This window comes from Barbatula barbatula, assembly GCF_947034865.1.
Source record: "Barbatula barbatula genome assembly, chromosome: 18".
Lineage (NCBI taxonomy): Eukaryota > Metazoa > Chordata > Actinopteri > Cypriniformes > Nemacheilidae > Barbatula > Barbatula barbatula.
In genome coordinates, this window is record NC_136781.1 from 12,526,424 (window position 1) to 12,540,066 (window position 13,643).

At 38.5% G+C, this 13,643-nt stretch overlaps 1 protein-coding gene across 2 annotated transcripts in view; it reads right to left on the reverse strand.

The window, feature by feature from the left end:
* Positions 1-13,421, reverse strand: part of mid2 (midline 2) — a 110,821-nt gene extending 97,400 nt beyond the window's left edge. The window contains exon 1 of one of the 2 annotated variants that reach the window (XM_079479646.1): positions 13,227-13,421. In XM_079479646.1, the coding sequence (XP_079335772.1) occupies positions 13,227-13,348 (122 nt within the window). In that variant the 5' untranslated portion in view covers positions 13,349-13,421. The remainder of the gene's footprint in view (positions 1-13,226) is intronic. The other variant, XM_079479647.1, reaches the window with a different exon arrangement.
* Between the last annotated feature and the right edge of the window lie 222 nt (positions 13,422-13,643).

Consider the following 13,643-nt stretch of genomic DNA (forward strand, 5'->3'; position numbering starts at 1 on the left):
TATACCTCCCAGTTGGGCCATAACATTAAAAAACAGAAGCCACTTCACAAGCCTTTTTTTCAATTTGATTACGTTCTTGCTCTGCCTGAACAGGTTTCATAAGCTGCCATAGCATAAGAGTCTCAGCCTTAATTGACTTAACGTTAAGTGTTGCATTTTATAAAAAAAACATCTCTTGGCTTCTTTGTGTTGAGAAAACCAGCACTTCTGATGGGTAATATATTTGCAGCCGTTCTTTCTCATTGATGCTTTATGTCTCTTCTCTTGATGTCATACACACTCCAGAGAAGGACATAACGCACGTAAGAACTCCAGAACTTGAATGCAAATTTACAAAAGCAGATCACAAAAAGAGATGCAATGTCATTTCCTCTTATAAATAGGCAGGAATTGAGGAGCACCTATTTTTAAACGCTGTCCTATTTCTTTAAATGTGCTAACGCCGGTGAGTTACAGTAAGTCTTGCCAAGGGCATATTTAATAACCAGCATGAGACTTTTACCTAATAAATTCCTGATACTCTGTAAACTTTGATGTTCCCGTCACATATCGAATAAAACATTCAACACTAAAGATGAAAATCATTAGTTTCTTTTAAGTCATGTCTCTCGAAAAATTGCAATATTCTAAAATAAAAAACAAAGTATAAAAATAAAAGCAAGTATCGATGGTTTCAATAAGATAAACAAGCTTTTGTAACCTCGACTTGACTTCCGGTACACACTTAGAAACAATAGAGTGCCTGTAGATTATTTCTGATAACAATCAAAACCGAGAAGAACCGATACTTGCCTAAACTTGTCACTCCACTATTTTGAATTTACCAACTGAACCGCTAGATGTCAATGTACCATACGGTATCTTTAAATGTGACCGAACTACAGGACCCATTCAACAAATTGTTTATTTAAGGAAATGAACATACAACAAAATTCCACAAATCGTTTATTTAATACAATTAACATAAAGTAAAATGATAATACAAATGAATATTAACATAAATAAAATCAAATAAAAATAGTTATATTATATCTATCTACTGGATTTTTTACAACAGCACTGGCACGGACTAAACCTGCTCAACAGCAGACACTGAATTGTGACACTATAAGGAATTCTCAGCTTCAGAAGCCACGCTCCTTCTGTTCATAGTAGATGTTCAACACATGACAACAATCCCACAGTTACCCCTTTAAAGTACTTGTTGTGGTCTCAGGTCTCTTCCCTACACTACAAACCGCATAAGCCACTGTTTTGGGAAACATACATTACAACGCCTGTCAAAGCAGTATATCAGTACTCTCCCTGCACACAAAACCACATAAATAGATTTGCATGACGTAGCTCTTTGAAAGCCGTGGCTCTGTTGCTGTTGTGTGTTTTGTGGTTCTCTCGATGATCAAACGCAGATCACCTGCACAAATATCCACCTTCTGACAGCTTCCCGTCAGCTGTGGTCTGTCGTGCAGGTGAAACGCACAATGAGGCCGAAAGAGGACACAACGAGGTTCCCGATGGCACACGGCTCATGTTCTGTCATCGCACATGAGACAAAAGCCCACGGTGAACATCTATCAGACAGCTCCGCTCCATTTTTGGTGCACCAAATAATATCCTCTTTGTGCCATCCGAAGTCAGCGCATGCTCCAAGAAAACAGGGTGTTTTCCCACCCGGCTAAATGTTTTTGAGTCACAGAGAACATCTTTGTTGGAGCTTGTGAACCAGTCTGAACAGAATGAAAGGGTCTCAGTGTAAGATGGTAAGCATCTCACCCCCCATTTTCCCAGTTCTACCATCAGCCTCAGTCAATAAAATGAAAACACCTCTTTTTCCTTATATACGGTCCTTATTACTTCATGAAGAGAGAAAGGTCAGGGAAAATGGAGAGCAGTAAATTCAATTGCTTTGGAAAATGGAATGCTGTCTGAATCTCACCGATTGCAGAGAACCACAATATAATACAATGCTCTGTGCTATTTGCTCATGACGCCCCATTAGTGGTAAAGGCTGAAGAGTCTAACAAATGTAGTCTCACTCGCTAATGTCTAACCTTTTCATTCCCAGAATGAGTATTTACAGGTCCGGTGTATGAAATTTAGCGACATCTAGTGGTGAGGTTGCGAATTGCAACCAACGGCTCACTCCCCCTCCCTTCGGTTGACACAGCAGTAATATGTCATCGCGTTTTCGCTTCTTGAAAGATAACATATTTACGAAACACCTCTGAGCAGTTTGTCCGTTTAGGGCTACTGTAGAAAAATCATGGTGGATTCCATGCAGGGGGACCCGCGGAGTAAATGATAGAAATAGCTCATTCTAAGGTAATAAAAACATAACACTACATTATGTAAGACATTGTTATTAATTATATTGCATTTTTGACAACAGATCATACCCAAAAATTACACATTGGACCTTTAAGCAACCGCACAAATGTCTGACTCCATTACTCATAAATTCTAAACACATTTTACCTTCACCACCTGATGTAATGTTTTAAACAGGATCCTTTTAACCACAGCATAATATTAGACTTTCATCCATAATTCAATATCGGTACTATCAAAGAAAAGAACAAAGCAAAGCACGCTTAAAAATTCTAGCTGTGTAATGCTAACAACACTTTATTGAAGGGTCGCTGTGATAACCGACGAGACACTGGCCACATGCTAATTTCATCAGCGTTTTGAAAGTACGTTTATTTCCTATCTTAAATCCCATTAAGACAGCCTGCTATTCAAATAAAATTGACAACAAGTCAGAGCTGAACGACTGCGACATGCTAAAACATAAAAACCTAACTGTGTCAAAAACAAATGACACAAAGAACACGAAAGCCTCTTGAAAATCAGCATGCACAGCTGGCACTTTATCTGACCACCGAGACACAAACTGATCAGACAGAATCAAATACCCCAATGAGAGCAATTCCTCTTGATCTTATTAACTGGAGTAGAGAAGAGGCCATACCTGCAACTTTCCTGTGTTCAGTAATCCCTTCAATAAAGATTATCCATAATGTTTAGAAAGCCTATTTCTGAGCCTGTTTGTTTCAGGTGAAATCTGCTTAAAAGGGATAAAAAACATCTCACGGAATTGATTGAATTGATGTTGAAGATGGGAAGAGCTGTCAGAAATGAAGAAGATGCATCATGTGCTCACTCTCTGAGTGAATTGCAGTAATTTTTCCATAATACCTCAAGATCAATGCATACTTCAAGAACCACTAATAAAACCTGTAATAAACCTATAGAATGATGTTGTGAGGCGTAAAACATGTCCTTCAGATTTCTCCGTCCATTGTTTCAATAACAAGGGAATGATAATAGACATCAATATATATTGAACATCATCTGTGAGTTATAGGTGAAGAATGATTTATTATACTGATAATATAACGCAGCACAACATCACAATAGAAATGCTATAAAGTACAAAATAGTGCAGTGCTCTGCTGCATTTCAGTGGAATAGCGATTTTGTGACATTTATTTTTGCATCCGTTTTATTATCTCACAATATTGATCATGTTTAGCAATTGCAGCAGACATACACATGCTTTTATCTGTGCAGTATATCGGATTGTAGCTAAATATGATATAAAAATCTCTGTTCACATGCCTAATGTCGTCCAACTTCAGGGAACACATTTCTAAAATATAATAAAGCATGGCATACAGCTAATTTATGCAATTTACAGTAGAACGTGTATGTGTGGAGTGTGCATGCACACTGCCATCTAGTGCCGTTGAGCAGCGTCAAAAATGCATGTCCACTTTCAGTTCTTTTTTGTTTAACAGACAATTTCTTATTCACACGTGTCTTAGAGTATATTTACTAAAGTGACAGTCAAGAGCAAAAGATTAATTGTGTATACGCAATGTTTGTATTACTATTGTTTGCTATGGTCTAAATAATTTATACATGGACTAACAGGTTGGTGCAGTTATTGGTCAGTTTTCATGTGACTCCGTGCTCAGTTTGTTTGAGAGGCCTGACCAACCTGACACAGCAACTTTAACTTAACCAATATTTAACCAATGGCAGATGGGGAACTCATGCAGAAATCCAGTTTGATCTTAGTTTTGCAATTCTGTTTGGTGACACTAGTGGCTTTGAAACGACACAGCGAATCCAGATTTAATACCTGTTCTCATGAGACATCTCATGAAGGGGAAGATGATGCATTTCTTCATTATAAATTATTACTTGCTCTCTCTTTTAATTGAAGGACATTTGTTTCATGATGTTCATCCCTTTAAATCCCTGTTTATCCCGTGAGATTGTAACATACTCTGACAAAATGGGCCTTGTCAAGTGAATTCATGCAAAGTAGCGATGCTAAGCTAAATTAAAGGGATAGTTCAACCAAAAATGAAAGTTCTGTCATCATTTACTCACTGTCAAGTTGTTCCAAACCTGTATACATCTCATTTTTCTGCTAAACTCAAAGGAAGATATTTGTAAAAATGTCAGTAACCAAACAGATCTCATCCCCCACTTATTGCCTTAGGGAAATACATATATTGGCAGTAATATCTCCAAATTTGCACCTATATAAAAACTAAAACTGAAACACCATTTAGTTCCTCATAAAGACTCAACGCTCCTATTTCCAGGCACCAGTGTGCTCACAGTAAGTGCCTCAGGTGCTATTCAATATCGCGGTAGAAATTTGATAGCCACGGTGTCGGGGGTCCCGTGAGATCGACTCTGGCGTATGTACAGGCTTGGCCAGCGGGTTGGAAGTGGAAATTGAGCTTTGATGGTTGTGGGGGGTGGTGAGGATACTCAGACCTGCCACTGAACTGTGTGGTTCAACGTAGGGGCAAGCACCTGTCACTGGGATATTTCTTTACCTCAACCAGTCATACAGACCTCTGTCTCCCCGCCGGCATTCTGGCAAACGCTCTGTGGATTCTGCAGGCCTCCCATGTGTTATTCCACATGTCTGGCACCTTTTCCTAAACAACTAAAAGGTGACGCTGGCAGTATGTGCATACAGTCTATACAGTACATAAAGGATCAGACAAAAATGAACCACCAATATTGTGATTTATATAATATAACAATTTTCAACACGTCTTCTTTTGGACTTAAAATATACACCAAATGCATGTCCATGAAAAGGAACAAAGAACCCAATTTAACAACAGAAAATGTTCAGTTCATGCCAAAAAGCAATGAAAAAGCAGATGAGGCTCGCCATTGAAAACACAAGGTTATAATAGATGAAAAACTAAAGCAATGTCGTCCGTCAGATGGCACAGGCTGTGCCCACCAGCTGTGGCTGATGACCCGGAGAGAGAAACCAAAGCTGTCATTATTGCCTGCTGAATACATTATAGCACGGGGAAGTGACAAATTCTCATCTTGGATGCTCTTTTTTTACCTACACAAAGTCTTACTGATGGAGAGCGAATCACGGGGTGCTTATTCAAGAACAATATGCTTGCGAATTGGAAGAGAGAGTTTCTGTATGCAAGGCCTCTCCTTGTTAATTGTAGGTTGTGGGCCTTTCAAAGATGCTCTGCTAGTGAATATGTGGGAGGACTGAACCGAGATGACTAGAGGCTTCAAACAAGCCTCTGTTTCCTGTTCGCAGTCTTTTATTTGAAAAAATGTGACCCGGTCTGCTTTTTGTGATTTACTTTCTACATTAAATCATCATGTCATGAAACATCAAGTCATGAAACTTGAATATCTATATAGTAAGGCCACTTCAAAGATCGAAATCAAGGTATACGTTTTTTTTTAAGTATAGTATAGTATAGTATTTAAATGTCAATAAAAGCATTCATTTCAATATTCATCATATCATGAAAATCTGAGTAGTATATCTCGAAAACTATCATTTACAGCAATAAATACAGTATTTCATCATTCATGACAACTGATGCTCCATGATCTTATTTGTATGTTTTAGTATGAGTTGCGTTCGCATCAGTGACGTTAGTTTTAGGGGCGGGGTTAGGCGAGGGGTTTCAGTATTGCCAGGGCAGAAGTTAAAACTGTGCTATGGGCGAACCGCTAAAGTTTCATGTTAATAAATAACGGTAGCCGAGAATAAAGAAGGATGCCAGTGTGATTATAAGATAAAGCACAAACGCATGTTATATCTATGCCTATAGCCAAATCCCAATCCGTTGTACAAAACTACAAGCTGCGCAGTGGCAGTTTAACCACCCAAAATTTCAACACAACTGCACACTGCAGAGCGACAGCACATAGATATCAACCCCTACACATTCGGACTGTAGACCTAGCCACAACTCATTACTGCTGGCCTGCATACAAAACTCCAGAAGTGGCCTTTCGTTCCACGACCGCTCGTGATACTTGACCTGCACTAACAAATGCCGTAAAGTCATGGGACAGTTGTGTTGTCAAAGTCATTCAACAACAAAAAACTATAACGTTAATAATGTTTTTAATGCATATCAGCAAAATAGACAAATGAATCACATGTATTATATATATTTTTTACATGGTTTCAGTGTTTCTTTCGCTCGACGCCAGGGGGTGTTGCAGCACCCCAACTTCCTGCGGCTATTAATGCGCATCGTACAGTTATGAATCCCTGAAAAAAAATTTGCGTTGGAATTTCACAAACAGGGGTCTTTTCACATTTTAGCATAACAAACTTATATTAGCATATTCCTAATATTAATTTAGGAATCATTTGATGACAATTTTACCATCTGTAAAATGGCAGTTTACCAAATAATGGAAATTCATCTGAATACAATAGTTAAACTAAACATGCTTCCCTTTTTACATTAGTGGAAGAAAAATCTTATCGTCTCTGAAAAAGTCTCATCGGGAATGGAAATCCCTTGACACCCATGATGGCATTTGGAAATTTTTCCATATACAAGAATGGAATGTTGTGGATGAACGCAAGGTTCACAGCATCACATTTCATTTATAAATGATAAGATGGGAACACATTTTCCCAGGATGCCTGGCTGATTTCTTCAGAGGTATGCCACTATTCTTTTGTTACTGCTGTGGATAGATTTCCTCTCCGGAGCTCTGGAATCCAGCAGCCTGACCGGGTGGCAACAATGTGACTCTTTATTCGCTCCTTAGGGCACAGCGAGACCCGCCTACACAGGGAGCATAACAGCGCAATGATCCACACGCCGTGGCCTACATCCCAACCAGAACGAGAACGAAAACAGACATGACAAAACCGCGAGGCTAAAACACAGACACTCCAGAAGCTTTGACACTTGATGAGTCACAAATAGCAATGACTTTCACTGTCACCAGTTCATGTTGCTGTGTGACTTCAAGCAAATCACTTAATGAGATCTTTAAAACAAACCAGTGAGAATACCAGTGAATTAGGCGAAGGTTAGCGAATTAATCACTTGCTTCACTGGAATTATACGCTGCGTTGCCGTTGGCTAATAATCTACATTTGCATGCTCTTCAAGTTCATAAACACAAGCAGGCAAAAGGAACACTTCCTCTTCAGAACAGAGAGCAGCAATGAGATTATGGATGATTTCTTATGAATGCAAATAAGCAAAATGAAAATGGTGACTTGATGTATCACGACATACATTTGTGACAAAGCTCTCTGCCCTCCATCTATGATATTAGCATTTGGACAAACAACAGTCAACAGCAGAATTGCAACAGTACTTAGCAGAATGGGATGCAACAATATGTTAAAATATGCATCATCAGAAAGAGCCAAATGACCTGTGCTTGTTAGATCTATTACATTCATTAGCAAGATTTAACCATAATACTTTTAAAAGAGAGTGGGAAATAACTCAAATATGACAGAGGATGCAGCAACTGATAAGATTTAAAGAGACAGTTCAGCCAAAAAGGAAAATTCTGTCTTCAGTTACCAAATCTGCATAAACTTCTTTGTTCTGATGAACGCATTGGAAGAATGCTTGGCCATTATTGACACAGTAGGACATTTTTTTTATCCATTTCTTTGTTCTCATTTAGTATGCAAAGGCAACGTGTGTAAAAATGCAATAAAAGCACATCTTGACTGAGGTTAATTTATGCATGAAAGAGTAAAAATTTTTTTTATATATATACCATATTCTTATATGGTTACATAAAGAATGTACAATTAAACATTTAATGTTGTCAATATTAACAAAACAATTGTTATTGTTGAAGTATTGTATTGTATTGAATTGTGGGCTCGGTTTGTACTAAATTCACTGTGTTGTCAGAACAATGATAGAAGCAAACAATGTGAAATGATGTGAACTAGGCTCACTTCACAAGTTTTTTTTCACATTCATTTTAATGCGACAGGTGACAACATGAAAGTAAATAAGCGTCTTTAATAAAAGACCAGTCAAAATATCATCTGCTCCAGAATCTGAATACGTCCTGGTATCTGAGATCACTACAGCACTGACTAGTCATGGACTACATAGGGGTCGTCTGCTGTCAAAGACCCACTTTTTTACAAATGTTTGGTCATGACACAAACACATGTTGTCCCCTGGAGTCCAGGCAGCCCCATCCTCCTGACTGTCAAAACAACAAGAACAATACCATTATGCATTGTTTACTGTAAGTCTCCCGTTCAGAAGATTACAAGTTTCCACGTCTGAGCTGAAACGGATCGGATTGAAAGTGATCCCAGACGTATCCTGAATGTCTCATACATTCAATTTTGTTCAATGTAATCATTGTTTATTCAAGAAAGAAGCCAGGACAAACACTGTTTGTTTAATGTGGGGGATGGATGTATTTATCATGGACTGAATGACAGGGGCTATAAAGAGATTGTTTAACTCGCAAACAAATTAAAACCTTTTGAAAGCGGATATGGGGGTGGTGTGGATGAACAAGAAACCATGGGATAGCAATAGATGCAACAATGAACTAGGAGTTAAAGACGGAATAAGGGACGACGGGTCCTTGAAGGAATTCGTTGAGGTCGTCTCATAACCCGTCTTGACTTGCTCCTGTAAACTCTTTCCCACAGAAGTCCCACAGGGATTCATGCTGATGCTGTAATGTGGGGTGAGGCAGACTGACATTCTGTTGTGATGCTGAGCGATACTTTTTGGCTCGGAGAACGGCTGAACATTCATCTAAGTGACACTAATGTGTATTGTGGCTAATGAGCTTGGAGCTATGTTAATTATTTCAGTAGGAGAAAAAAATGACAAGATGCATTTTAAGTGTGTCAAATAGCAGCTTACAATGCACCACATATCATGTAAATCGAGTAAACTGCCATCATGCTGAAAACGAAACAATTTATGCTTTAAATTTATGGTGATGTTCTTCGTTTTGGAAAGAAAAGGAAAGTTATTCAAAATGACACTTTTATGAGGTACTAGTACAAACATGTGGCAAAAATGTTACGTATTCTTGACAAATTAAAGTATGTGATAAATGGACATAAATGGAGTAGACATTGTTCGGAGCAGTCCTTAAAGGGATAGTTCACCCAAAAATGAAAAATCTTTTATCATTTACTAACCCTCTTTGCAGAACAAAAATGAAGATATTTTGAAGAATGTTGTTAAGGGAGCAATGCTGGTTCGCCGACTTGCATTAGTTTTTACCAATATTCTTTAAAATATCTTCTTTTGTGCTCTGCAGAAGAAAGAAATTCAGGTTTGAAATAACATTTGAACAACCTCAGATTTTTGGAAGTCGACTACTATGTGATAAAAGTCGTGTCGACCAGTCAATGACGTCATTAACTAATAAAATAAGAGCTAGGGAATGTTTTGCAACATGGGTGTGGGCAGTGTGTGTGTGTGTGCACAGTGTGTGCGTGCGGGCTGCGTGAGAATGGTGGGACTCCTGCAAAATAGCCTTTAAATATATAGTATCGAAATACAAATAAACTGTCCATCTATTGCACAAGAGCACTAACTAAACTAAAATAAAACTAGTTTAAGGTGCGAGGTTAGTGGTAGCGAGTCTATGCAGTAAAAGAGCAGCAGGTGGATCTCTACAGCAGCCTAATGTTACTTCACATCTGAAGCGTGTGTACAGACCAAACTTCCCTAAGTTTGTTTGTGATGGCCTGTGACTTTAGAACAACGTTAATATGTATTTATTAGCCTAAGGCAGCAGACGCTTTATCATAACGGAGTGGCACAGCAGCCAACATGAGAAACATTTTTATTCATTCTGTTTCTTTCATGTTTTATCAAATGGGGAACAAGTACAAAAATAGCCTATAATATTAAAAGATCTGCATGTAGAAGCTAGCGCACCATGACATTTGGTTTACCTGTGAGCTTTTGCGGCGTCAGAACAAATGAATGTTGCGGATGGAAACAGGACACATTGTGAATGATGCATGCGGAAGCAGGACAAGATAACATATATTATTACAATCCCTCTGAAGCGGGTGAGAATGACATCCATCCTGCGAGCTGCAGTCTCGGAAGTCGGTCTTCTTAAAGGTACGGTGTCAAAGAAATACCATGACCCACGACAAGTCAACTAGTATTTGCAACCCCTAGTTTGAAATGATAAAAGGATGAGTATGCAGAATTTTCTTTTTTGGGTGAACTGTCCCTTTAAATCTACAATTCAACCACCAGTTTCTCTTTAAGTTCATGATAAATGTTTACATCTGCACTTTTAATTCAAACATTTTTGCATGACAGCCACTAACAACTACAAAGATAAACAAATTGAAGTCAAAGTGAACACAACAATGAGTTTTTTTGTTTTTTGTGACAGACCACAATCCCAAAACTTGTTATAGGGTGGCCAGATCCACAGATCTTAAACTTCACCTCCTTGACTCGAGTTTACAACAAAATGAGTCACCTCACAAGCCATTTCAACAACGCCACATTTGAAGGCTCTCCACAAAAAGCAATGCCACAAAGGCAGCTCGATTGAGTCATCATTCAATAAGAGCTGAATATACAGGGTAAAAACAGAAAGAGTTTAACTCAGCATGCTAAGTTTAACCAAAACCCACAATATAAGCAGCAATCGTGAAGTCACATGCCGTAATCTCACACCCTGAGTTATTTCAATTCAACCAAAATCCAAACTCAGACCAAGCTAAGAATATAATACCAAATTCCAATGCAAATAAAAATGTGTTATAACTAATTAAAACTAATTAGAATTAGCTTTGAATAGCAATACATTGACCACAATGAAGCGTAATATTATAATATCGTGACCCAGATATTGGTAAAAAAATGGAAACACCCCTGATGTTAAACCATCACAGCACGCCTTTCTTTCAAATCTCATCTCACACTAGTACACTCACAAATAGTAAATTATTATTAAAACACATTTTTATAACCTCGAGAGCTGAATTTACTTAACTGGCATGAACACAGGACATTATAATTGAATATTAGACCCCTGATGAGTCGCTAACAGCATTAATGGACCTCCCTCCAAACCTCCATCAGGATTCCCGGTATCATATCTAAGACAATGTTCTCACTAGATACACCCTCCAGCTCATCTTCAACCTTTCTCGGTCTGCCTTGCCTGAGATAATAATAGCACATAGCCTCAAGAAATACATTTGGCACAGCAGGTCAGCCATGGAAAATTACCTTCTGTGCTTCCTAATATCGAAAAACATTTCTTCCCTTTGGTGTAGTAAGAACACCAGAGGTGGAAAATTACAACTTCAGACTTGATTTTTCCATAATACAGTTAAATTTCTTCCAAATGTAAGCCAATAAAAGCATTAACATATCAAGCAAGGGCTGCATATGGCAACAAATGGATAAACTGTTTATGCATGTCTCAGATTACAAGCGAGAATACATTTTATATTTGTTGGTTGTTTAGGAATGCCCTACAATACTGACAGGAAGTGAGGACTAATCAGCAAAAACAGAAGCGAGGCTGAAACAACACTGAACCATTTTAAACCACATCTGCTAAACCAAGCTGCTGAAAGATACCTGCTTTTTCAAAAACAATAAACACATCGCATGCTACGGTACAATAAACACAAAGCGAAGCGCTCCGTACTTCACTTATAATCTTTTAAAACTAAAGGCAATTGAAAAGCTGCACTGTAAACCATCATGTCTGAAAAGCATCAAACCGCATGAATGACAAATCAGCGTTGGCAGCACAGCTGGTGATACAGGTGTTGGTCCCCTGTTGATATATACAATAAGCTCAGTGTTACTACTATAGGCATGACTGCTCTCCGTTATGAAAAATAGCATTAAAATAATACTGCAGTGCAGAACAATGCTACTTAGATGCAATGTTAAAAAACAACATGCTGCAAATGCCTCATGACTTGCATTGAATGAAAGAGAGACATTTTTAACACGGAGGCGTGCAATACGATCACTTTACAAAGGGCAAACACACCTCCACACTGTTCTGATATTTCTGTCATGAAGACATGTCAGTTTATGATACGAACAAACACAAAGTTTGCAATGTGATTCTGAGATGTCAAAATGATTAATAATCGTATCATCACAATTATTTGATGTCATTGCAATTATTTTAGATAACCGCAATTATTGTGAATCCTTAGAAAACAAGGGTGATCTGCATTTTACATCCACTGTCCTCTACACTCACCGTTACATTCAAATGACATTTCTCCATCATTTGAGTTGAATCAGCTTTATATATTTTTGTTGATTTGTTTGAACAATCAGCTATGAACAATCAGCTGTTTACCATTAAAATCATAACAAAAGTAGTGGTTTCTGGCCTTTTTTCTAGTAGGATTTAACGTTTTTTATAGCAGGTAACATCCCACTTACTGTAAATAATCCAACACATTGCCAATACAGAGACCCTCTTACAGTACCTTTCATAAAAACCACCCAGAATAACCGTTAAATCCATTAGAAAAAAAACCTCTGCTGTGTTTTAATTTCCTTCTAAGACAAATGAAACTTTGGAAAACTGGAGCAAATCAAAGGTGAACATACCAAACACAAACTCTAAAAAAAGAAAGGAAAAGCCATAGACAAGGAAGAATCCGGTTCATATTGTTCTTGCATTTGATTCACACCCTTTTATTATCACAGAAGTCACATGTACCTGCTGTTCTTTTATTCTGCACATTACAGCTATAGAAGGCTAAAACACGCGACAGGTACGCGCGCGGGTGATGCGCAAACACGCAATCGAAGCGCAACTTTGTGTCAATACGAAACGCTTTGTTTCTTTCCGACTTAGACACTAACAACAAAACATCCGTCTTCTACGTCAATTACTCTTACAACTTATAAAACTGAACCTACCTTGGTTTTGCAGTGACAGCCTGTTGTATGTCGCGTATGCCGATGCGATAATAAACAGCCGGAGTGTTATCGTTGCGCGCAGAAGTTAACGTGGATCGGAGGAGCTGCGCGGGAATTACCATTCGCTTTAACACAGTGACAAACACGCGCAGATACCGTCAGGTCTGTGTTGACAGCTCCCATGCTGTAACAATCATATCTACCCCTCCTATTCCACACAAATACTCCCCGCGGACACGTGATCATCCCACGGGAACGGCGCTCATCCCTCCCTCGCCAGCAGCTGGGATCGGTACTTGCGTCCTTGTGTTTGCCTCTGTCTTAAGCACTAAATGTAGTGGGTAATAGAAACGATTTAACAAAGCCCTGACATTGATCTGAATATGGATTATTATAGACCCTACAGGAATAATCGTG